Source organism: Lepus europaeus, unplaced genomic scaffold (genome assembly GCF_033115175.1).
Source record: "Lepus europaeus isolate LE1 unplaced genomic scaffold, mLepTim1.pri SCAFFOLD_286, whole genome shotgun sequence".
In the NCBI taxonomy this organism is placed as follows: domain Eukaryota; kingdom Metazoa; phylum Chordata; class Mammalia; order Lagomorpha; family Leporidae; genus Lepus; species Lepus europaeus.
This window is the reverse complement of record NW_026909164.1, coordinates 6,010-30,087: the sequence shown is the minus strand read 5'-3', so window position 1 is coordinate 30,087 and position 24,078 is coordinate 6,010. Positions and strand designations below refer to the sequence as shown.

At 72.0% G+C, this 24,078-nt stretch overlaps 1 protein-coding gene and 2 non-coding genes across 7 annotated transcripts; 2 read left to right on the top strand and 1 right to left on the bottom strand.

The window, feature by feature from the left end:
* The first annotated feature begins 3,377 nt into the window (after window positions 1-3,377).
* TRNAV-CAC (transfer RNA valine (anticodon CAC)) lies at window positions 3,378-3,450 on the top strand. The gene has a single exon. It is a non-coding gene; the product is annotated as a tRNA-Val (tRNA).
* Window positions 3,451-3,652: 202 nt separating this feature from the next.
* TRNAG-UCC (transfer RNA glycine (anticodon UCC)) lies at window positions 3,653-3,724 on the bottom strand. Its single transcript has one exon. It is a non-coding gene; the product is annotated as a tRNA-Gly (tRNA).
* Window positions 3,725-4,013: 289 nt separating this feature from the next.
* Window positions 4,014-24,076, top strand: DPP9 (dipeptidyl peptidase 9). 5 transcript variants are annotated; one of them, XM_062185149.1, is made up of 23 exons: window positions 4,014-4,114; window positions 4,420-4,474; window positions 6,351-6,452; window positions 6,807-6,845; window positions 8,806-9,059; window positions 11,650-11,762; window positions 12,599-12,772; window positions 12,940-13,117; window positions 13,397-13,510; window positions 14,395-14,523; window positions 15,319-15,380; window positions 16,353-16,453; window positions 17,149-17,326; window positions 17,415-17,577; window positions 18,510-18,589; window positions 19,373-19,525; window positions 19,756-19,891; window positions 20,538-20,683; window positions 20,812-20,958; window positions 21,441-21,593; window positions 22,145-22,287; window positions 22,375-22,486; window positions 23,425-24,076. In XM_062185149.1, the coding sequence occupies exons 3-23, from the start codon at window positions 6,382-6,384 to the stop codon at window positions 23,515-23,517; spliced, it is 2,739 nt and encodes a 912-aa protein (XP_062041133.1). In that variant the 5' UTR covers window positions 4,014-4,114; window positions 4,420-4,474; window positions 6,351-6,381; the 3' UTR covers window positions 23,518-24,076. The 5 variants fall into 5 exon arrangements, with proteins under 5 accessions (XP_062041133.1, XP_062041134.1, XP_062041130.1 ...); XM_062185150.1 differs by lacking the exon at window positions 6,807-6,845 and having other exon boundaries at window positions 12,940-13,108; XM_062185146.1 differs by lacking the exon at window positions 4,014-4,114 and having other exon boundaries at window positions 4,422-4,474; window positions 12,940-13,108.
* The last annotated feature ends 2 nt before the right edge of the window (window positions 24,077-24,078 follow it).

Below are 24,078 nucleotides of genomic sequence, written 5' to 3'. Positions count from 1 at the left end.
CCAGGCTTTAGCGCCGGAGCGCCCGGCTTCAGACCCCTTCTGCTGCGCGGAGCCAGTGCTGCAGCTCTCAGGGCCCTGTCTCACGCAGGAGCCCCCGGCCTGAGGCTGTCGGCAGCATTGTGTCACAGGCCTGCTGCAGGGGGCTGGGGACCCCGTGAGTGGAGAACGGGACACGTTCCCACTATTCCACGCGTGCTATTTCCGCACATTCAACGGGATCGGGGAAGAGCTTTTTTTGCAAAGTGGTTAAGCTGCCGCCCGGGACGCCGGCCATCCACACCCGAGGGCCTGGGCTCAGTGCTCTGGCTCCCTGCTGATGCGAGACCAGAGAGGAACCAGTGAGGGCTCGGGTCCCCTGGCAGGCAGCACTGGCCAGGCTGGAAGCCCTGAATGGCTGCCTCCCTCACCTCTTTCCTTCCCCATCCTCTTCTTCCTCCCGGGACCCCTGTCGGTGGCTTGGTCCTGCCCTGGAGGTGCTGAGGGCCCCAGTGTGGCTGGGAGGAGGGCGAGGAGGGGCGGCACGGGGCCTGGCACCTGTTTACCTGCTGACCCCTAATGGGAAGACAGAGCCATTGTAGGGACCTCGCTGAGGCCACGGCTGCCCGGGACCCAGTGTCCCACAGGCTCGGCAGAGATGGGGGCTCCACACACTGGGGGGCGGCTGCCCTGAAAGGGTTCGAAGGATCCAAGTAAACATTGTTAAAAAAAAGATGTATTTGAGAGGCAGAGTTACAGAGAGAGGCAGAGACAGAGAGAGAGGTCTTCCATCTGCTGGTGCACTCCCACACGGGTCTTCCACACGGGTGCAGGGCCCAAGCACCTGGGCCATCCTCCACTGCTTTCCCAGGCCATGAGCAGGGAGCCGGACTGGAAGTGGAGCAGCCGGGGCTTGAACCGGCGCCCATGTGGGATGCCGGCGTCACAGGCAGAGGTTTAACCTGACTACGCCACAGCACTGGCCCTCCTGGAAAACATTTTAAGAATGATTTGGGGGGCCGGCGCCATGGCTTAACAGGCTAATCCTCCGCCTTGCGGCGCCGGCACACCGGATTCTAGCCCCAGTTGGAGCGCCGGATTCTGTCCTGGTTGCCCCTCTTCCAGGCCAGCTCTCTGCTGTGGCCCGGGAGGGCAGTGGAGGATGGCCCAAGTGCTTGGGCCCTGCACCCCATGGGAGACCAGGAGAAGCACCTGGCTCCTGGCTTCGGATCAGCGCAGTGCGCCGGCCGCAGCGGCCATTGGAGGGTGAACCAACGGCAAAGGAAGACCTTTCTCTCTGTCTCTCTCTCTCACTGTCCACTCTGCCTGTCAAAAAAAGAGAATGTTTTGGGGGCGAGCATTGTGCCTGCAGTGCCAGCATCTGATATGGACGCGCCTGGGAAAGCGGTGGAGGACGGCCCACGTGCTGGGGCCCCTGCACCCATGGGAGACCCGGATGCAGCTCCTGGCTTCGGAGGGGCCCAGCTCCGGCCTTTGTGGCCATCTGGGGAGTGACCCAGTGGATGGAAGACCTCGTCTTTGGCAGACAAATGAGTTGTGAGGCCTTGGTGGGCTCCTGGGGGTCGGAAGCGGAGTCCCCCTCCCCCCCCCCCCCAGCCAAGAAGCTGGCTGTGTTACTCCGCTACTCCGTCATCAACCTGCCGGCTGTGACCACGGCACAGGGAGCAAAGCACCCCAGGGGAGGAGGCGGGGGGGGGGGGGGCAGGGGGCCCGGGGTCCGTGACGGGGGGCGGGACAGGTGGGGTCCGTGATGGTGGGCGGGACAGCCTAGCCAGGAGCCGGGAGCTCCATCCGGGTCCCACGTGGCCGGCAGGTGCACAGCCCAGGGGTGGCCTAGCCAGGAGCCGGGAGCTCCATCCGGGTCCCCGCGTGACTGGCAGGTGCACAGCCCAGGGGCGGCCTGAGCCCTAGCCGGGGCCAAAGCCGGGAGCTCCATCTGGGTCCCCGCGTGGCCGGCAGGTGCACAGCCCAGGGGCGTCCCCGTCTCGCGGTTGGCGGCCGCGCCAGCCCCTCCTGGCTGGAAGCTCGCCCGGGTCGCCCGCGCCGCCCTAGAATCCCGTGGGCGCCCCGCGCGGAGCAGACGTCTGTGTTCCTGCGGGGCCCAGCCTTTCCGCCCCTGGGCAGCGCCCGTGAAGCCGAGCGAGAAAAATCGAAATAAAAGTCAAAGTTCTGAGGAAATCATTGTCGGCGTGCGATAGCGCTGCGTGCCACTGCGCCTTCGCGTCTGCGCCCCGCGCAGCTCATCGCACCCCCACCGCACCCCGCGCCCCGCACCCGGCTCAGCGCCCCGCACCCCACCCGCGCCCCACACACTGCGTCCCGCACGCCCCACCCCACGCCCCCACCCCAACCCGCACCCCGCGCCCCGCGCCCCGCACCCGGCTCAGCGCCCCGCACCCCACCCGCGCCCCGCACCACACCCGCACCCCACACCCTGCGTCCCGCACGCCCCACCCCGGGCCCCCACCCCAACCCGCACCCCGCGCCCCGCACCCGGCTCAGCGCCCCGCACCCCACCCGCGCCCCGCACCACACCCCGCGTCCCGCACGCCCCACCCCGCACCCCACCCGCGCCCCCATCCCGCACCTCACCCCCCGAGTCCCGCACCCCTCTCCGCGCCCCCACCCCAACCCACACCCCGCATGCCTTACCCCGCACCCGGCTCAGCGCACCGCACCCCACCCCGCGCCCGCACCCCACACCCCGAGTCCCGTACCCCACCCCGCACCTCACCCCCCGAGTCCCGCACCCCTCTCCGCGCCCCCACCCCAACCCGCACCCCGCATGCCTTACCCCGCACCCGGCTCAGCGCACCGCACCCCACCCCGCGCCTGCACCCCACACCCCGCGTCCCGTACCCCACCCGCGCCCCACACCCCGAGTCCCGTACCCCACCCGCGCCCCCACCCCGCACCCCACACCCCGAGTCCTGCACCGCACCCGCGCCCCCACCCCTCACCCCACACCCCGAGTCCCGTACCCCTCCCCGCACCCCATACCCCGAGTCCCGCACCCCACCGGCGCCCCCACCCGCGCCCCACACCCCGAGTCCCGTACCCCTCCCCGCACCCCACACCCCGAGTCCCGCACCCCACCCGCGCCCCCACCTCGCACCCCACACCCCGAGTCCCGCACCCCTCTCCGCGCCCCCACCCCAACCCGCACCCCGCATGCCTTACCCCGCACCCACACCCCACATCCCGAGTCCCGTACCCCACCCGCGCCCCCACCCCAACCCGCACCCCACATGCCTTACCCCGCACCCCCACCCCACACCCCGAGTCCCGCACCCCACCCACGCCCCCAGCCACGCCCTCTACGCCGGCAGCGGGAGGCGCCCGCACAGCTCTTCAGGCCTCTGAGTCGCAAGGCCTCACGGGTTTCCGTAGTGTAGCGGTTATCACGTTCGCCTCACAGGCGAAAGGTCCCCGGTTCGATCCCGGGCGGAAACACCCCCGCTCCCGTTTTGGGCGCCGCCCAGTGACCGCTGAGCGGCGTGGCGGCTCCTACTGTCCTCGAGCTTCGCGTCCCGCGGCTGCTCGACCAGAAACTGCCCGCCTTTTTTTTTTTAAACTGAAATTTTCAAACCACTTACAAAGTGCCGAATGGAAAATTCTGATTACGGCGATTTCTCCAAAAAACGGAAAACGCACTTGCGTTGGCCGGGAATCGAACCCGGGTCAACTGCTTGGAAGGCAGCTATGCTAACCACTATACCACCAACGCCGCCGCGCCAGCGCCCTTATCCTAGTTCCTTTAATGGAGGCGCCGCCGTTTCCGCTGGGCCATACCAAGTCGCGGAGGGGTGCGTGCTCCTTCCTCCAGCCCTTCCTCCCTCCGGAAGACGTCGCCCGCGGGCCGTTCCACGCGGCGCGCCCCCCCCGGCTGGCCGGGCCCCTTGGTACCGGCCTGACCCTGTCCAATCGCACACGGCCGCCTGGGCCGCTCGACTTCCGGGTCAAAGGGGCCCGAGCCGGCGGGTCCGCTGTGTCCGCCGCCGCCGCTGTCCCCCGCGCCCGCCACTTCCGGGGCCGCCGTCCAGGGCATGGAGCCGCGAGCGTGAGGCGCCGCCGGCCCAGGACGCCCTGCCCAGCGCGGCCGCCGCCCCGCGCCCCGGTGAGCAGCGCCCGCGCGCCCCGGCCGCTGGACCCGCCGCGGCCGGCCCCTCCGCTGGCCTCCGCCCGGGCCCGCCGCCCAGCCGCTGCCCGCGCCGCGCACCCCCGGCGCCCCCCGGCCCCACGCGGGCTCTGCGGGTCCCGAGCTTCGCGTGTCCCCCGCGGATGCCCACTGCCCCACCAAGCCCCGGGCCTCGTGCGCAGGGCCCGCGCGGGGCCGTGGGTGCACCCGGCGGCGGAGAGCCGAGCCTGGCTGGCCGTGCGCCCCGCTGCCCCGCGAGCTAACGACGCGTTTGCCCCGTCCAGGTTCGCGTCCCCGCCTGCTGCGGCCGGAATGGGGGCCCCGTGCAGCCTTTAGAAGGTCAGTGGTGCGGGGCCAGGAAGTGGCTCTGCGTGGCCCCGGTCACTGCCCTCGGACCCTGCGGGCGCGCCCCCGGATCGGCCTGGGAGCCGCGGTGGGATCGCGACCCCGCAGGGCGCTGGGGTTCGGTTCGCCCAGACCCCCGCGCCCCTCAGCGTCCCCTGGCCCGGCCCCGCGCTGACCCCGGAGCCCACGCGGTCCCCCGCTTCCGCGTGCCTCGCCCCTCCTGCCGTGAGCCCTGCGAGGGCCCGGCCGAGTGCGCGGGGGCATCGGAGCGGAGGGGTCAGCCTGGGGCCTGGTGCTGGGCGGGGCACCCAGCGGGAGCGGGCCGCGGTGAGGGCGGGGGCCGCTGTGTCCACCCGAGCCCCGCCGTCCCTCCCGCCCCGGGCGCTGTGTCCCGGCCTCGCCCACTCCGTGCCCCCGGCCTCGGACCCTCATCCCGAAATGACGACGTCCCCAGATGTGGCCCGCGTCACCCGAGTCAGGGTCCCCGTTCCAGGGCGTGGGGGTCCCCGTTCCAGGGCGTGGGGCGTCCCCGAGTGGGGGTCCCCGTTCCAGGGCGTGGGGCGTCCCCGAGTGCGGGTCCCCGTTCCAGGGCGTGGGGCGTCCCCGAGTGGGGGTCCCCGTTCCAGGGCGTGGGGCATCCCCTAGAGGAGGTCCCCGTTCCAGGGCGTGGCCGTGTCCCCAAGTGGGGGTCCCCATTCCAGGGTGTGGCCACGTCCCCGAGTGGGGGTCCCCGTTCCAGGGCGTGGCCACGTCCCCGAGTGGGGGTCCCCATTCCAGGGTGTGGGGCGTCCCCGAGTGGGGGTCCCCGTTCCAGGGCGTGGCCGTGTCCCCGAGTGGGGGTCCCCGTTCCAGGGCGTGGGGCGTCCCCAAGTGGGGGTCCCCGTTCCAGGGCGTGGGGCGTCCCCGAGTGGGGGTCCCCGTTCCAGGGTGTGGGGCGTCCCCGAGTGCGGGTCCCCGTTCCAGGGTGTGGCCACGTCCCCGAGTGGGGGTCCCCATTCCAGGGTGTGGGGCGTCCCCGAGTGGGGGTCCCCGTTCCAGGGCGTGGCCGTGTCCCCGAGTGGGGGTCCCCGTTCCAGGGCGTGGCCGTGTCCCTGAGTGGGGGTCCCCATTCCAGGGTGTGGGGCGTCCCCAAGTGGGGGTCCCCGTTCCAGGGTGTGGCCACGTCCCCGAGAGGGGGTCCCCGTTCCAGGGCATGGCCGTGTCCCCGAGTGGGGGTCCCCATTCCAGGGCGTGGGGCGTCCCCGAGTGGGGGTCCCCGTTCCAGGGCATGGCCGTGTCCCCGAGTGGGGGTCCCCGTTCCAGGGCGTGGCCGTGTCCCCGAGTGGGGATCCCCGTTCCAGGGCGTGGCCGTGTCCCCGAGTGCGGGTCCCCTTTCCAGGGCGTGGGGCGTCCCCGAGTGGGGGTCCCCGCTCCAGGGCGTGGCCGTGTCCCCAAGTGGGGGTCCCCGTTCCAGGGCGTGGGGGTCCCCGCTCCAGGGCGTGGCCGTGTCCCCGAGTGGGGGGTCCCCGTTCCAGGGCGTGGCCGTGTCCCCGAGTGGGGGTCCCCGTTCCAGGGCGTGGCCCATGGCTGGAGCTCCTGCCCGTGTGTCGGGGGGTGGCAGCTGTGGATCTGGGTGTCCGGAGGGCCCTCTCTGGGGACCCGGCTGCGGAGGGGGAGGAGCCCCACAGACGGGCGCAGGGCAGGGCGCCGGCAGGGCACGGACCGGGCAAAGGCCGGGGAGCCTGGGGAGCGGGAGGAGGCCCGCAGCGCGCGGCAGCACAGTGGGCGGCGTCCCTGAGCGCCCCCCAGACCCAGGAGACCCCGAGGCCTGGCGCTGCTCTGAGAAGTGGGGCGGGCCGGGCGGCGCCCCTGCACTGCTCTGCTCCCGCAGGCGCCGCCCCCCTGAGGCCGCCGAGCAGTTCATGCGGAAGGTGAAGAAGCTGCGGCTGGACAAGGGGAGCCTGGACAAGGGGAGCGCCGGCGGCTGGAGGAGGTGCGCGGGCGGGGCGGGGCCGGAGGCGGGGCTTGCCATGATTGGGTGGGGCCGTGAGCAGGAGGCGGGGCCGCGCCATGATCTGTGGGTGGGTGCCGCTGGGTGGGGGGCAGCATCTCAGGCGCACCCCCGGTTCCACTGAGAGCCACAGCTGTCCTGGACGTGGCTCAGAGGCCGTGGGGGATGGGCTGGTCTTCTGGTGGGGTCCCGCAGAGCCGGGGGTGACCCCGGAGCCCACCTCCCCAGCTTACAGCATGTGTGGGGGTCGTGTTCAGGGCTCTCGTGTACCCCGCGCCTCGGGGCCCGGCACCCCGACATAAACCCACTTGGGCACCGGTGTTCTGGCACCCCCAGGCTCCTTTGCTGTGAGCGCGAGCCCGGCAGGGGTGGCAGGTGAGTTGGAGAAGGGTCCGGGGCGCTGTGGCACAGCTGAGGGGTGTCAGAGGGTGGAGTGGGCTGCTCCGGCCGCCTGGCAGCCCAGGAGAACCCTGGGGGTCACCCCCTGCCTTACGCAGCCCCTGCTGAGGGCCGCCGGTCTGCCTGGGCTGTGGGGACCCCCAGGTCACCCTATCACCACCCCGGGGGTCCCTGGAGACTGCCCAGGACGGGGAGGGGGGGACATCCACTGGAGCGATGGCGTGCAGCTGCCGCGGGCACGGCCCCGCCCAGCGGAGGGGGACCGTGTAGGTGGATCGGGCTGAGTGGCTCCGAGTGCTCTCCTGTGCCGGCTGGGTCAGCTCCCTCCGCGGGCGCCGGCCAGGAGAGGCAGGGAGAGGCCACTGTGCCCCTGCGCTCTGTGGGGCCGCGCCCGCCCACCTGCTCCTCTCCGGGCCCCTCCCTGCGCCCGCCCTGCTCGCCTCGGACCCTGGAGAGGCTCCAGCGCCTTGGGGGGAGCCGGGATGTCTCGGCTCATGTCTCAGCTGCTGAACCGCGTGTCTGCTTCCTGGGCTCCCTGCGGCGGTCAGAGGCAAGGCTGTGCGATTCCGGGCGTCTGCTGGGCTCTCGCCAGTGGGGTCCGCTCTGGGAGCCCCCGGGGGGCCCTCTGCCCTGCACGCTGTGGCTCGGCGGTCAGAGGCAAGGCTGTGCGATTCCGGGCGTCTGCTGGGCTCTCGCCAGTGGGGTCCGCTCTGGGAGCCCCCGGGGGGCCCTCTGCCCTGCACGCTGTGGCTCAGCCTTGGTTGGGCTTTCTGGGCCTGCTGCCAGCCACGCTCCGAGCCGTGTGGGTTCAGATGTTCTGCCGGCCCTGCCCCTGCCAGCTGTGTGACCGCGCTGGGTCCCGGCTTCCCTCGGTGCCCGCGTGTGACCACGCCGGTCCCGGCCTCCCCCTGGGCGCTGATTGGACGGGAGCCCCCCACCCTCCCAGCCTCTGGTTTCCCGTAGGGCGACATCCGTGGGGCCATCGTGCACGGGTGCTTGGTGATGTCCTGTCTCCCTCCCCCGTGGGCCAGGTTGCTCGCTCCTCTACCGGCCACCCTGTGAGGCCCCTTGTTGGCCATGGGAGGCAGCGTCCAGGGGCCGCCCCGCGCTGCCCTGTGGGGAGCACAGCCGTGCCCACCCCCCGCCAGCGAGCCCAGAACTGGGTCACTGGGCTGTCGTGTTTAGATTTCCTTAGAGCAAATATTTGCCCGGCAAGGCCAGTCCGGTTGAGAAGTGGGGGGAGGGGGCCAGGAGCTGCGACCTCGTGGGAGGAGAGGGTGTGCAGGGCCATGCCGCTCCGTGGGCCTGCCTCGGACAGTCCCGTTGGCTCCGAGCGTCTGACGAGGCCGCGGCGTCTCCTGGCCGGGCCCCGGGGCGAGGTTGGCGTTCCGCTCCTGACCCCCAGGTCCCTGTGGGCTTAGCAAGGACGCTGTGTTCCCCAGGGGTGGGGGCAGCCATGGGCAGGACAGATGTCCCCAAGATGGCACTCGGGGAGCGGCCCTGGGGACCCGGGCTGTGGGGAGGGGCCGGCCAGGTGGCACATGGACGTCACGGTGACTCCCAGGAGGGTCTGAGTGAGGAAGTGCCCGTGTCTGATCCGAGGTCAGGTTAGAAATCGGTCACGCAGCGAGCGGACACAGAGCTCCAGGCAGCAGGCACCTGCCGTGCAAAGGCCCTGGGGCGGGTGGAGGAAGTCTGGTCTGGAGCTGTGGGCAGAAGGCACGGTGGTGAAGGGCCCACAGCAGGCTGGTGGTTCGTACCTGGGGGCGGAGGGCGGGCAGGGTTTTGCCTCGTGGGGTCAGCCCTGCCGGGGGCGGCACAGGACTATCCGCTTCCCACAGACAGGAGGCGGCACTGGTCCTCTCCCGGGACGCGGCGGTGGGGAGGGGCGTCCCTCTGACCGGCTCCCTGCCTGTCCCCCCCCCCCCCCCCCCAGCTTCTCACTGCGTTCAGAGGGCGCTGAGAGCATGTCGGCGGGGGAGCCGGCGGCCGAGCGGGCGGGCGCGGGCGACACGGACGCCGCGGCCACGCGCTTCCAGGTGCCCAAGCACTCGTGGGAGGGGCTGCGCGGCATCATTCATGGCAGCCGGAAGCACTCGGGGCTCGTGGCCAACAAGGCGCCGCACGACTTCCAGTTCGTGCAGAAGACGGACGAGGCCGGCCCCCACTCCCACCGCCTCTACTACCTGGGTGAGCTGGCCACCGGGGCGGGGTGATGGCCGGCGGGGCGGGTGAGGGCCAGCGGGGCGGGGTGAGGGCCAGCAGGGCGGGTGAGGGCCACCGGGGTGGGGTGATGGCCACTGGGGCGGGGTGAGGGCCACCGGGCGGGGTGAGGGCCGGCACTGCAGAGAGCGGTCCCACCCAGCCCTGGTTCAGGGCCGCTCACGTGGCTCTGAGCCCGAGGACTCTGCAGTGGGCCAGGCCCACTGCGACTCATCTCCGGGCCACGTGGCCCAGGCTGGGTGGGGCCCGAGGAGCCGGCCAGGGAGCAGTGGGCGGGGAAGGATTCCGAGGCCAGGGAGCCGTGGCACAGCAGGTACCTGGGTGCACAGGCCTGCTGCCAGTCTCCTCCTCCGGGAAGCCCTCCTGAGCATCCCTTCCAGAGTGTGGAGCCTCAGGGTGTGGATCAGGCCCCGTGGGCCCCACCAGCCAGGACCTGGCCCTAAGACTCGCAGAGCTGGGGAGGAGGCGCCCTGTGGGATTCGGCCAGGCCGGCCCGTTGTGTGCAGCGTGCTTGGAACTGCTCCCCCGGGGCCGGGGGCTCCCCGAGTGGTGACCGTCACCGACGTCTCCCGGTGTCTAGGGCAGGGTAGAGGACAGTTGTGTCCCCAGGGAGGGCTGCACTAGAATCCTCCTGGTCAGGATCTCCCACCGATGGCTCTGACGGTGAGCACCTGTCGGCCCGTGAGCGAGCGAGGGAACCCCGAGGCTGGCCGTGCTCCCCGCCGCGGCCCCCGTGGGCACCGCCGGCTGGCGTGGACGGGAGTGGCGGTAACGCACGCGGCTGAGCGAGGGCAGAGGTCGCTGCATGGTGGCCATCTGGCTTTGAAAGTCAAGTTTGACAGGTGCCGGCCGTGTCAGCGCGTGTGGCTGGGCCCGTGTGGCCCGTGAAGCCGGTGCTATTTGCCATCCGACCCTTTTCAGAGAGACGCGGCCCTCACTGGGGGAGGCCTGGCCCTCGGGCTGACTGTCTGGGCCGGGCCCCGTGGCCTCTTTGGGGCCCTGCCATGCGGGGCGCCCTCCGCGCCAGAGTCCTCCCGCGGGTTTCCTGTGGCTCAGGTTGGCAGCCAGTCGGTCATTCTGTCACGGTGCCCAGAGCCCAAGTTTGAGGTCACTGCCAGTGGCTGCCGGCAGGGCCACGCCCCCAGCCAGGGCCTGTGAACCTGGACTCTGCCGCTCCCGCCCCGGGGGCTGCCCGTTGCCCAGCCGTGGCCGCACTGCTGTCCGCCTCCTGGGAGCGCCGTGAGGACAGCACCTGCCCCCATCACGCAGGCCCCTCTCCCCAGCCCAGGAACCCCGAGCGATAAACTCGGTGACAGAGCGCGTTGGTGCCCGGCACCTGCGTGTGGACCCCTGCCCAGGGGAGCCCCTGTCAGGCTCCCGCCGCTGCTGGGAGGGACCGAGACCCCCTGAGCTCGTTTGAAACACAGGGGCCCCCTCAGAGTAAAGATGTGGGTGCCTCTCAGAACCATGCCAGGCCTCAGGAAGCCGCATCCAGGACCGGCGCCCCCTCTGCCCGCCCCCTCCCCGGCACTCTGGGCCACCCCTCCCCCACCTGCCGCTGTCCCTGGGTGCCTGCCTGTACCAGGCGAGTCCCGTGGATGGAATCGCACACGTGGTTCTCGTCCCTGTGGCCCGGGACCCCGGGAAGGGGGAAGGGTCGCGTCTGGGTCTGTGAGGGGAGAGGGTGCGGGACCTCGGCAGGTCCGCATCAGGTGGAAGCAGCCCGCCCTGCTGTGCCCCTCGGACACACTCCTGTGTCGCCGCCCTCGCTCTGCAAAGCAGGCTCAGCCCCCCCCCAGATACCCAGGAGGGGCGGGCGGGGGCACGAGCGTGGGCACCGCCTGTCTGCACGCCGAGCGGCTGCGGCTCTCCGTGCCCAGGCCGAGTGCTGCCGGCCGGGTCTGCTTGGATGTCCAGACGCCCTCGTGGCAGAGGGGAACCGGGGTGCACTGACGACCCGCGGCGACAGAGCTGACGGCCACCTGGCCTGCGGACAAGCCGGGAGGCACGTGCTGACCGGCCGCCCGCCATGTGCACCTGCGGGTTGTCCTCGCGGTCAGCAGAGCCTGATGCCGGCATCTGCGGTGTTGCCCGTGGCCTAGGGTCACGCAGGGTGTGCGGCAGCTCCTGAGCCAGGCCGTAGGAAGGGGGTGTGCCCGTTCCCCAGGGGGCGTCTGTGGTTGCCGTGATGGGCTAGGGGCCGGGGCCGCTGCCATTCTCTGCGGTGCCTGGGGTGGCCCCGCCCCAGCAGGGCACCGGGCCTGATGTGCACAGGGCTGAGCGAGGGCGCAGGGTCACAGCTCCCCAGTGGCAGCCCGGCGCTCATTTCAGCCTTGGCCGGGGCCGAAGTCCCCAGCAAAGGCGCTGGGAGGGCCGGGCCTCACGTGGCGTGGTGTGTCTGCAGGCCCTTGGGTGGCCCGGGGGCACAAGACCCTCTTGCCGGTGGGCTTGGGCCGCGATCCCTGGCTCTTTGGGGGTGGCCAGCAGCCCATGGGGTGACCCAGGGCCGAGGGAGCTGGCTGAGGCGCGGCTGCAGCGTTCCCGTGCCCACCCGCAGGGATGCCGTACGGCAGCCGGGAGAACTCCCTGCTCTACTCCGAGATCCCCAGGAAGGTGCGGAAGGAGGCCCTGCTGCTGCTGTCCTGGAAGCAGATGCTGGACCACTTCCAGGTGAGCCGGGCGGGCGGGCAGGCGGGGGCAAAGGCCGGCCCCGCGCCCCGCGCCCTGCCGGCCCTGGGAGCGAAGTTTGCGATAAGGGCCTTATCGGCAGCATCTGCACCCTACGTGCATCGGCAGAGGGAGTGCTGGGCTCGCCCTGTCCGGAGACGGGCTAATGATTAATGGGCCCCGGGGCAGGGGACCTGCACTGGGGATCTCTGGCTCTTCTTAGAGATCAGAGCCAGAGCCGGCTCCTGCCTGCTGGGTCGCGGCGGCAGGTCCGGGGTGAGGCCAGAGCCAGGAGCCCAGAGCTCCATGTGGGTCTCCACGTGGGCGGCTGGTACCCAGAGGCAGGCCCGTGTGGGCCACAGGTGTCTGCCGGATGCCTGCCCCTCGGTGCTCTGCCCACCGTGAGGACCCTGAACCCGGGTGGCCAGGGTGAGCCTCTCCCCGGCCGGGCCCTTTAGCCCCGATGCCCCCGGCTCGCCCCCGGCGCAGCTGGCTCTCCTCCACGGGTCTGCCCGGCAGCGCTGTGCCGAGTGCACCAGAGCTGGCCACGCCCAAGGTCAGGCGTGGGTGACCCGGGTTCTGGGTCTGCGCCTGCCCTGGCCTCGGCAGAGCGCACCAGTGCTGGGAGACGGGTGTGTTAGGGTCAAGTACAAGCCCTGGGAGCCAGGTGTGGGCGGGGCTCCGGGAGTGACCCTGCCCTGGTGATGTGGGCGGCCCCGCCCACCCCTGCCCCCTGCGCCTGCGCCTGGGGGCGGCCAGGCCTGCCCAGGCCGTGGGGTCCGGGGCCCACGGTCACGCCCGGCTGGAGGGCTGGCGCTGAGCCCGGCCCGTGTCTGCAGGCCACGCCGCACCACGGGGTCTACTCGCGGGAGGAGGAGCTCCTGCGGGAGCGGAAGCGCCTGGGCGTCTTCGGCATCACCTCCTACGACTTCCACAGCGAGAGCGGCCTCTTCCTGTTCCAGGCCAGCAACAGCCTGTTCCACTGCCGGGACGGCGGCAAGAACGGCTTCATGGTGGGCGGGGCGGGGGCGGGGCGCTGGGCCCGGGGGCGGGGCGGCGCGGGGGCGGGGCGGGGCGCTGGGCCCGGGGGCGGGGCGGCGCGGGGGCGGGGCGGGGCGCTGGGCCCGGGGGACCCGCCCCCAGCCGCCCGCCCCCGCCCGAGCCGGCCTCTCCCCCTCAGGTGTCCCCCATGAAGCCGCTGGAGATTAAGACCCAGTGCTCGGGGCCGCGGATGGACCCCAAGATCTGCCCGGCCGACCCCGCCTTCTTCTCCTTCATCAACAACAGCGACCTGTGGGTGGCCAACATCGAGACGGGCGAGGAGCGGAGGCTCACCTTCTGCCACCGGGGTGAGCCAGGTGCGGGGACACGCCGGGGCCGCCCCGCTCGGATCGCCCCGAGCCCTGTGCTCGCTCCGGGGCTCCTGTCTGCCCGGCCCATGCCCCAACCCCCTCTTCGTAAACCTGTGTCCTGGGCCGGGTCCAGCCGGCACACGGGGGAGGTGCTGCTGCCGTGGGGGGTGCAGGACACTGCTCCACGCCCGCAGGGCCTCACTGTCCGAAATGGCAGCGTGAGAAGCAGCCCCGAGCCGGCCCCCGGGTTCTGCCCGGCCACCAGCTCTCGCCTCCTCCCGCCAGGCCTGTCCAGCGTCCTCGACGACCCCAAATCCGCGGGCGTGGCCACCTTCGTCATCCAGGAGGAGTTCGACCGCTTCACAGGGTACTGGTGGTGCCCCACGGCCTCCGAGGAAGGTAGACCCCCACGGTGTTCAGCTTTATTACGGAGCGTGGGCGTGTGCCGGCACCCATGGGTCGGGGGCCCAGGCTGGGCCGGGAAGCAGGACTCCATCTGGGCTCCCACGCGGGTGCAGGGGCCCAGGTTCTCAAGCCGTCACTGCTGCCTCCCAGGGTGCAGTCGGCAGGGAGCCGCGGTGAGGCGCAGGAGCCGGAGCCAGAGCCGGGCTCGCCGACGTGGCTGCGGGGCTCCTTAGCCGCGTTCCCACTGCGGGCGCAAAGCCAGTGGCGCCGCTTGGCGGCAGCAGCAGCAGCTGGGCCCTAGGGAGAGGCCGCACCCAACGCCCTCCCCGGGCAACAGGCCCTGACTCCCAAGGGGTCTGAGGGGAGCTGGCCGCCCCCAGGGCCCAGCCGGAAGCAGCCTGGCCCGGTCCGAGCCACGCTGGCCAGTTCGCAGTGAGTCCTCGGGCAACGCGCCAGGCCACGGGGCGGGAGCCCAGCTCGGCGGCTCTGCCCCTAAGGCGGCCAGCCCCTCTGGAGCCATGGCCTCTCTGGGGCCCAGAGCGCCACACCCTGGCGAATGAACCGCGGAGACGGGTTTGCTGGGAGCTGGAGGTGGGCAGGCGCAGGCCCCCGTCTCCTGCGGTCATGTTCCGAGGCCCTGGGTCGGGTTCTGTGTGGGACCTGTAGGGTGGGACGCACGCCCACCCCACCCCTGCACCACCTCCCGGGCCGTCTCCTGCTGGGGCAGCGCGGTTCGGGTACCCAGTGTCCAGGTCAGGAAGCTGAGGCCCGGGCGAGCCCTGCCTGGCTCAGGGTGCAGCGGGTGGCGGGGCCCAGCTCCCGTGGAGGGGCTCCGGCCTCCCGCTCGTGCGCAGCCTCAACGGCCCCGTCGCCTCCAGGCCCCGAGGGCGTCAGGACGCTGCGGCTGCTCTATGAGGAGGCGGACGAGTCCGAGGTGGAGGTCGTGCACGTGCCATCCCCCGCGCTGGAGGAGCGGAAGACGGACTCGTACCGGTACCCCCGGACAGGTGTGCCCCGCGGGCGGGCGGGCGGGGAGCGGCCCTGCGCCCTGAGGCCTGCCTGTGTCTGGGCTGCAGGTGCGCAGGGGAGAGCTGGAGACAGGCAGAAAGAGGGAGCGCCAGCACACTCCCCTATCCACGTGTCCACTCCCCAAGTGCCCACGACAGCTGAGGCCAAAGCCCGGAGCCAGAACTCATCCGGGTCTCCCACATGGGTGCAGAGGCCCAGGCGCCTGAGCCGTCACCGCTGCCCCAGGGCCGGCAGCCGCAGGAGGCTGGAGCCGGGGCTCCCGTCCAGGCACCTCGAGCGGTGTCTCACCTGCTAGGCTGAGCGGCCCCGCTCCTGTGTCCGGCTCCCCGGGCTAGCGTCTGGTGTCTGGCAGAGCCTGTGTTTTTCTGGAGCTGGCGCGCAGCGGCCGGGGGCAGCACCGCGGGCAGCAGCCACTAGGTCTGCCTCAGCCTCCCAGACACAGGCGGCGCGGGCCCCAGCCTCGTCCCGGCGACACGCGCCATCTGTGCCCTCGTGACGAGTCTGGTCCCTGCTAACAGCTCTGCCCCTTCCCAGGGGCGGGGGGTGCTCCTTCCCGGTGTCTGCGGCCCCTGCCCAGGAGGCTCCCAGGACAGGGTCTGGCCTGCAGCGTGGACTGAAATGATGGGCGCAGGGGTTGCGCCACCGTCGGGCCCACCCTGCCTGGGGAGCGCTGGCCCGAGGCTAGGCAGGCTGCCCTGCTGGCTGTACCACCACCTCTGGGCACGCCCGTGGGCGCCCCCTGCTGGCCGTCCAATGTGCTCTCGTCTCTGCAGGCAGCAAGAACCCCAAGATCGCCCTGAAACTGGCCGAGTTTCAGACTGACAGCCAGGGCAAGGTGAGGGCCTGGCACATCCTGGAAGCTTCCGGCAGAGCGGGGGACTGGGTGGACGACCGGTGACATCCTCCGGGCGGAGCGGCTGCCCTCGGGTGTGGCCCAGGCCACCGGATGCAAAGGGCTCAGCCCGGATCCTGCTGCAGGCCCCACCCCGGCCCGGCTTTGTGGGGTTCCTCCCGGGTCCCTGCTGCACCGTCACAGTACAGGCAGGCTCCTGGTCCTTCTCTCACCCCACCTGCACCGCCCAGGAGCCGTCTCTTGGCCTTGAGGTGGTGTCCGTTGGCAGAGGTGTCCGCAGCCCAGAGTGACGCTGTGGCTAGTGAGTGGCTGTGGCCAGGTCCCCACCCCGACCCCATCGGCCTTCCATGACACCAAGCCCTGCCTGGGGCATCCGCTGGGCGCCGGCACTGAGTGAGGGCCTGCGCCAAAGCAGCCTAGGCCACGGGTGCCCGTGGGGACGCGAGGGAGCACGGGAGCCCCCGGGGCAGGCGGGCTGGGCAGGCGCCCGTGTCCCGCAGACGTGGCCGTCCTCCACTGGGCACCTGGGGTGGACAGCACCCACTGCGGGCGGCAGGGTGCAGGCGTGGGGCTCGGTCCGCCCTGCTGCTGTGTGAACCCCAGTCCCGCCTTTGTTTCTCCCCACCGTCACCCCGGGCGGCGGCCGAGGCCATGTGATGGAGCCTGCAGGCGCCCAGGCTGGCTGCCGCCCAGGGGTGACGGTGGTGTGGAGTGAGGGGCTGGCGCAGCCGCCCCAGCAGACTCGGGCCTCCCCTTGGCCTCTTCCCCTGCCTCTGGGCGGGACAACGCCCCTGTGTGGCCATCTCCTGTGTGGACCCCTGTGGTCTGGGAGCAGTGCCCCCCACCCCATGAAGTCCTCTTCAGCAGCGACACCTGTGGGGAGGTCCCGCGTGAATGGGAGGGGAGGCCGGGCGGCCTGGGGGCTGCGGGGGACCCACTCCCCTCCCTCCTCAGATCCTGTCAGCCCAGGAGAAAGAGCTGGTGCGGCCATTCAGCGCCCTGTTCCCCAGAGTGGAGTACATCGCCAGGGCCGGCTGGACCCGCGACGGCAACTAGTGAGTGGGCTGGACCCGGGGCCGGGCGGGGCAGGGCGGGGCCGGGCACTCCCACCCTCTACGCCCCCCACCTGCTGAGGGCCCCTCCCACCACCACACTCTCCACCTGCTGAGGCCCCTCCCTCCTGGCCCCCACACCCCTACTGCCCGGCGTCACCCGAGAGGACGGGTCCAGATTCAGAACCCCGGGGTGCAGATCTGTGTACACCGTCGTGAGGTCACCTGGTCACATCGGCCATCGTGTTTGTTAGCGAACTGTCCGTCGGGGGGCAGGCGCGTGTCCCGGCTGTGAGGACGCCCGGGCCCACCTCCTGGTGCCTCCGTTCAAACCCCGGCTCCGGCTCCCTGCTCACGCGGACCTGAGAGGCAGCGGGGTGCCTCGGGCGACTGGGGGACCGGCTCGAACCCCAGGCCCAGCCTCTCCCGGGTGGGCGTTCGCAGTGGTCCAGGAGACCAGGATCCGGCACTCTCTGCTTCCCAGGAAATCTCCACTAAGCACAAGATCCTGTCCGGCTGGGGGCGGGGTGTGCGTGGGCCTGTGTGTGGCTGCCTCGGGCCCGAGTCCCTAGGGCGCTTCCAGAACACGCAGGTCCTGGAGCCCCCCCCCCCCCCAGGCCCCGAGAACTGCGCTGGTGAGGAAGCCCCGTGCGGCCAGCCCGCCTGCGCAGGCCACTCAGCCCCGCCTCTGCCCGCAGCGCCTGGGCCATGTTCCTGGACCGGCCCCAGCAGCGGCTGCAGCTCGTCCTGCTGCCCCCAGCCCTGTTCATCCCGACCCCGGAGAGCGAGGAGCAGCGGGCGGCCTTCGCCAGGGCCGTGCCCCGGCACGTGCAGCCGTACGTGGTGTACGAGGAGGTCACCAACGTCTGGATCAACGTAAGGGGGCCGGGCTGTGCGCACCGCGTGGCCGTGTGCGCCCCAGGCCGGCCGTGCACCTGCTGACACCACCTCTCCTGCCCCACAGGTGCACGACATATTCTACCCCTTCCCCCAGCTCGAGGGCCAGGAGGAGTTCTGCTTCCTGCGCGCCAACGAGTGCAAGACGGGCTTCTGCCACCTGTACAGGGTCACTGCCCTCCTGAGGCCCCGCGGCTACGACTGGGCCGAGCCCCTCAGCCCCGGCGAAGGTGGGCGCCCCGGCTGGCCGGCGCGGTCAGGGCTCCCTCTGCTCGCTGCCTGGCCCCAGACTGCGCTGTGAGGCTGCGCCATCCCAGCGGGCTGAGGCCTGTGTGACAAGCAGTGTGGACCCCAGGAGGCTGCTGGCCGTCTGGTCTGAGACAGAAGCCCGGTGCCAGGCAGGACGCTCCGCCTGGGCTTGGGCTGCGTCCCGGTGCCCGGCGTCGGCGCTCGTGGCCTCGGCCGGCTCCCGCATCTCCCAGCTGCCCGTGCCTGCCCCACGCACCTCGGCTCACGCCAGCCACACAGGGCGCAGAGCAGGGCCGGCGAGCGGGCCTGGGCGCTGTCCACTCAGGAGCACGGAGGCCTGGGGCGACCCGGAGGGGTCCGGGAGGGAGCAGCCAGCAGCGCGCGTGGCGCTCACGGGGAGTTGCCAAGGGGGCCGGGCAGGCGTGGTTGGCGGGGATCCTGGGCTTGATGCCTGAGGGCCGCGGGAGCCCCCAGGCAGGAGCGGAGCCAGGAGGGGCTTCACCCAGGCCTCGTGGGCCACGTCCAGGCTGGCACTGGGTCGGGAGCTGCTCTGGCCTCCACCCGGTGGGCAGGGAGCTCGCCTGTCCCAGGCAGACGCTGACACGGCTACGGCAGGAGAGCGAGCTGGCCTCGCCCCGCCCCCACCAAAACTCCCGGCACAGCCCGGGCTCCCGGGGCTCGGGGCCGGGAGGCGCCCCGCTGTCACGCGTGCTCTGCACCCGTGTGGCGCCCAGCCGTGGAACGGGTCTAAAATGAGGTCCCGTAAGAGGGCAGCAGGCCCCCCGCCCACCCCCTCACCCGGCAGCGCCCTGGTCCGGTCGCGGCGGCTCCTCGGCCAGCTCGCCTGGGGGAGGCGCGCTGGGGTCCGTGCCGCGCTCCGGGCCCCTCACCTCTGCCCGTCCTTTCCTTCCAGATGAATTTAAATGTCCCATAAAGGAGGAGGTGGCCCTGACCAGCGGTGAATGGGAGGTGTTGGCAAGGCACGGCTCCAAGGTAGCAGTGTCCCTGCCGCCGCGGACTCTCGGGCCAGGGGCTTTCCTCTCTGCCCTCCCAGCCCCCCCCCCCTCCCACTCCCCTCTGCGCCCAGAGGCCGCCGTGCTGAGCCCCGCACCCCCGGGGTGCAGTCCCTCCTGGGCCCAGCAGAGTGCGCTGGTGCGCTGGTCACCGTGGAGGTGTGGCGAGGTGTCCGCCCCTGCCCCCAGGTGTCAGAAGCAGAGACCTTGGCGGGACCCCGAGCCCTCCCAGGCCCAGCTCTACAGAGCGCCGCGGCCTGCACACGGGGTCCCCACCGGACCCCCAAAGCCCGCACCTCCTGGGCCGGACACTTAAACATGGCGAGGGGGCTGCGAGGGGCAGCCGGCCCCCCCCACGCAGCGCCTGTCTCAGCTCCGCCGCGTGTCCTGCGACCTGGCAGCCCCAGGTCAGGCGCATCTGAGATGCGGGCACACTGCGTGCCAGGCCGTGGGTGTCCCGGGACACTGCCCACGCACCTGAGTGAGGACGCCCGTGAGGCCCCGGCCAGGCTCGCACGCGTGCCGGGGTTCCGGTCTCCGTGGCGTTTCGAGGGCTCCCCTGAAGTCAAGGGGCAAAGGTGGCAGCAGATGACAAGGTCAGCTCTTCCGGGGGCCAGCAGGCCTGGGCGCCTTGTCCCGGGCACGTGCCCCCGCCCTGTTGGCGGTCCTGGTCCCCCCAGCGCAGCCTGTGGCCCGGGCTGAAGCCGCGTGGGAGGGCAGCCGGGGCTGGGGCTGGGTCACAGGGGCCCGTGTGCACCTGCAGATCTGGGTGAACGAGGAGACCAAGCTGGTGTACTTCCAAGGCACCAAGGACACACCGCTGGAGCACCACCTCTACGTGGTCAGCTACGAGTCGGCCGGCGAGATCGTGCGCCTCACCACGCCCGGCTTCTCCCACAGCTGCTCCGTCAGCCAGGTGCGCCCTGCCCGGCCGCCTCCCGCCCCTGCCCTGGGCCCCGACGGGCGAGCCGGGAGCCGCTGACGCCCGGGGCAGCCGTCTTGGGCGACACGGGCCGTGGCTCTTGGCTTCTGGGAACGTTCTAGAATGACAGGCCAGGTCCCGGCAGCTGGGTCACCCCGCAGGCCCCCAGCCGGGGTGGGCGGCGGGGGGCGGCCCCGCCCTCAGCGCCCGCTCCGCCCCCACAGAACTTCGACATGTTCGTCAGCCACTACAGCAGCGTGAGCACGCCGCCGTGCGTGCACGTGTACAAGCTGAGCGGCCCTGACCACGACCCCCTGCACAAGCAGCCCCGCTTCTGGGCCAGCATGATGGAGGCGGCCAGTGAGTGGCGGGGCGGGGGCGGGGCGGCGCTGGCTCCCGGCGGGGGCGGGGCGGGGGCGTGGTCTTCCCGGGCCAAGCCCACCGCGGCCCTTGTGCTCTGTGCTCGGAGCCTCCGCGTGTGAAGGGGTGGGGGCCCTCAGGGACAGAGGGGTTTGAGAGCCGGAGGGCACAGAGATGGCCCCGGGTTCGAGCCAGCCCTGCCCCACGCGCACCCTGGCCCCTCGGCTCCTCCCTGGAGCGTCGGCGTGCCCACGGTGTGGAGGCGCGTGGGACGGGTGCCCACGAACCCCTCTGAGAAAGGACGGCCCGCCCAGGCCCTGGCGCTGCTAGGTTGATTCTGAGAACATTCTGGGAGGAGCACACCTGGCCGGGGATCTGGGAACCTCTGTTCTTTCCTGGCGCCCCCAGTGGCCACCCGGAGCAGCCCGGGAGCCGGCCGCCGCGTGCTCTGCTCCCTTTCCACGATTTAGCCTGCGGCGCGCACAGACCACCCTCGCCACAGCCAGGGCCCAGGGGCTGGGCGGGCGTTTCCCCCGCATCTGCGGGCTCCGGCCAGCAGACCAGGGCCTCCCGAGGCGCCGCAGGGCCAGGCGGGGCACAGCCGGCTCCCGGGCGCTGCGTCGACCCAGCCGCTCTGTCTCTGCAGGCTGCCCCCCGGACTACGTGCCCCCCGAAATCTTCCACTTCCACACGCGCTCGGACGTGCGGCTCTACGGCATGGTCTACAAGCCACACGCCGTGCAGCCCGGCAAGAAGCACCCCACGGTGCTCTTCGTGTACGGGGGCCCGCAGGTGGGTGACCGCCCCGCTCCGCCCTGACAGCCTGGGGTCCTCACAGCCCCCCGCACCCTGGCTGCCCGTGTCCACTGGGACCCTCGGGACAGGCGCCCCCCGGCCGCCCTCACTGGCCTCCCCCGCAGGTGCAGCTCGTGAACAACTCCTTCAAAGGCATCAAGTACCTGCGGCTGAACACGCTGGCCTCGCTGGGCTACGCCGTGGTTGTGATCGACGGCAGGGGCTCGTGCCAGCGGGGGCTGCGCTTCGAAGGGGCCCTCAAAAACCAGATGGTAACAGTCCCCCTCCCCCGCAGCCGAGGGCCGGGCTCGCGTGCCCTCGGGGCAGCTGTGCGCTCTGGGGCCCAGGCTCCTGTCCCTGCCTCCTGGCTCCCCAGCACCCCGCACGGGGGGGAGGGGCCCAGACACCCCCGACATCAGGCCACGTCCACAGGGGTCACCTAGGGTCGGGCCGCGCAGGGAGCAGTGATGGTGGTGATGTGGCAATGACAATGGTGGGCTCCCTCGTGCCCGCCAAGGCGGCCGGGGGCAGGAGTCGTGACTCGGTCACCTCCTGAAAGCCACAGCTCGCGCGCTGCCGCGGTCACGGTCACGGTGAGGACAGCAGCCCCGCACGGCCAGGCCTCGCCGAGCAGGGCACACATGGCCCCATGGGTGACCTGCGGCCTGGGGGGCGTCCCGTTCGGCCAGCAGACCCAGGGGAGGGGGGCGGCGGGCCGGCCGAGAGGGAGGCACTGAGGCCCGCCCCTCCGCAGGGCCAGGTGGAGATCGAGGACCAGGTGGAGGGCCTGCAGTTCGTGGCTGAGAGGTACGGCTTCATCGACCTCAGCCGCGTCGCCATCCACGGCTGGTCCTACGGAGGCTTCCTCTCGCTCATGGGGCTCATCCACAAGCCGCAGGTGTTCAAGGTGGGCCCCGCCCCCGCCCGCGCGCCGGCCCCGCCCCGCCCGCGCGCCGGCCCCGCCCCGCCCGCCGCCCGCGCCCCTCGGAGCCGCCGCCCGCCCCCCGGGGAGGCGCCTGGGCAGGGGCCTTGCCACGTGGCTTTCTCCCCGCAGCCTCCCCACGGGGCCGAGCCCCCTCCTCATTGCCCGCCGCCGCCGACCCCAGGATGGCATCCGGCTGCACAAACCCCCTGAGCCTGGGACCCCGGCCTCGGATGGGCAGAGGTGGGGCATGGTGTGACCGGCGGCGGGGAGGGGCCCCCCAGGCCGCTGGCGCTGTCCGGGCACGCGGGGCGCGGCCATGAGGAGGCGGAGCAGAAGGCGGTGGGCCGGGCCCCCACGCTGCAGGCACCTCACCGCCCCCCCCACGACATCCCGTCCCCTTCGAGTGGCCACAGCCCACGGGACATACGTCCCAGAGCCCCTGCCCCCCCCCCCCCTGCATGACCACAGGTCACGTCTTCCCGCGAGGCTGGGACCCGACGCCGCGCTCTGTCCCCCCCCTCCGTGTCCTGCAGGTGGCCATCGCGGGCGCCCCGGTCACCGTGTGGATGGCCTACGACACGGGCTACACGGAGCGCTACATGGACGTCCCGGAGAGGAACCAGCACGGCTACGAGGCGGGCTCTGTGGCCCTGCACGTGGAGAAGCTGCCCAACGAGTAAGCCCCGCCCCCGCTGTCCCCCCTCCCGCCCCCCGCTGCCCCCCCCCCGTCCCGCCCCTCCCTCACCCCCACTGTGCCTTCCAGACCCAACCGCCTGCTCATCCTCCACGGCTTCCTGGACGAAAACGTGCACTTTTTCCACACGAACTTCCTCGTGTCCCAGCTGATCCGAGCCGGAAAACCTTACCAACTGCAGGTGCGTGCTCCGGGCCCCCGCCGCCGCGCGCGGCCGACCCCTGGGCCGGGTATCGCTTGTCCCTGGGCGGGCCAGCCCTCAGCAGCCCCCTCGGACCAGAGAGGGCACGGAGAGGAGTTCGGGGCGCCGGGCGCGGCCCGAGGCCCAAAATAGCTCCTGAGACTGGGCCGCCGGGGTGGAGGGACAGCCTGGCCTTGACCCTGGGGGTGGAACACGCGGGCGAGGGGCGGGGCCTAGAGCGGGGGGGGGGCTTGGAGACGGGGCTTTGGCTGGAAGGTGAGAATGAGTGAGGGAGAGGCCTGGACCGCTCAGGAGAGGTGGGGGGCTCACTGGCGTTTGCCCTCAGGGTGGTGGGAGGGATGGGTCTCGTTGGACCAGCCCCCGGGCCTTAGGACAGGGTCCACAGGGGAGAGACCCACGAGGTGCAGACTTGGGAGGCAGGGGCTTTGGTCCTGGCAGCGCCGCCTCCTGGACCCCACCCCCACCCCCGCCTTCAGCCAGTGGGGCGGGGAAGTCTCGGTGCAGGAGCCCCGCTTTCTGGACCTGAGCCGGGCCGGGCCCAGGGACAGAGCTCGCGGTGGGGTGCAGAGCCTCATGCCTGTCCCACCGCCTCCAGGGAGCCTGAGGACCTCCCCCCGTCTCCAGCCCGCTGGGTGTCCCTTGGGCCAGGTCCCAGGGGTCTGGGTGGCCGCCCCTCTCGGCTTCACGGCCCCAGGGGCGATCAGAGGGCCCAGAAACGCTGCCAGGGCCTGCGGCGAGCGTCCGGGGGCAGGAGCGCAGCCTGTGCGGCGGCCACCCAACGCCCCCCGCGCCCCGCCGCTCAGCCAGGGTCACAGTTTCCTGCGCGGGCTGGCGCTCCGGGACCCCCGTACCAGCGCCGCCCAGGGATGGGTGGGCTGGGGCCCAGGGCGGAGCCTCAGCCCGCCCCTCCCCCGCAGATCTACCCCAACGAGAGGCACAGTATCCGCTGCCCCGAGTCGGGCGAGCACTACGAGGTGACGCTGCTGCACTTTCTACAAGAGTACCTCTGAGCCCGACAGCACAAGCGGCCGCCGCCGCCGCCCCGGGGACCAGGCCGGGCCGGCCTGCGCCCGCCGCCCGCCCGCGCGGTCAGCCTTCCGCGGCCGAGGACCCGGCGCAGCCCTGGGCGGCCTCGCCGCCGCCCCCGCTCAGACGCATGCGATTGCCTGTCCCCCAGCCCCCCACGTTTGTGCTTTGTTCGGGGGACGTTTCAAGTATTTAACAGAACGCGAGGGGTGCTCAGCCTGGAGTCGGGGCCGCGGCCCGGTGAGGGGCGTCGGCCGGCACCCGCGGACCCCCGACGGCCGGAGCCCGGGGGCGCTCGGCGGCTGCGGCCCGGCCCGCCCTGCCCGGGGGTGGGGCTGGGGGCCGAGGCCGCGCCCACCTCAGGGTTGATCTCCCTCCCTCCCCTCCCCTCCCCGCCAAGAGTTCCGGCAAAAAAAAAGCTAAACAAAAAAAGTCCCCCGAAACAAACCTCTACATATTATGGAAAAAAAGATATTTTTGTCGATTCTTATTCTTTTATAATTATGCGTGTAAGTAGGACTCATTAAACGATTCCAGACGGAGAC

Coding starts and splice junctions, on each gene's coding strand:
- DPP9 (XM_062185149.1), top strand. CDS start 6,382: ATGCGGAAGGTGAAGAAGCTGCGGCTGGACAAGGGGAGCCTGGACAAG. Junction 6,846..8,805: donor GAGCCCGGCAGGGGTGGCAG/GTGAGTTGGAGA, acceptor CCCCCCCCCCAG/CTTCTCACTGCGTTCAGAGG. Junction 22,487..23,424: donor GAAAACCTTACCAACTGCAG/GTGCGTGCTCCG, acceptor CCTCCCCCGCAG/ATCTACCCCAACGAGAGGCA.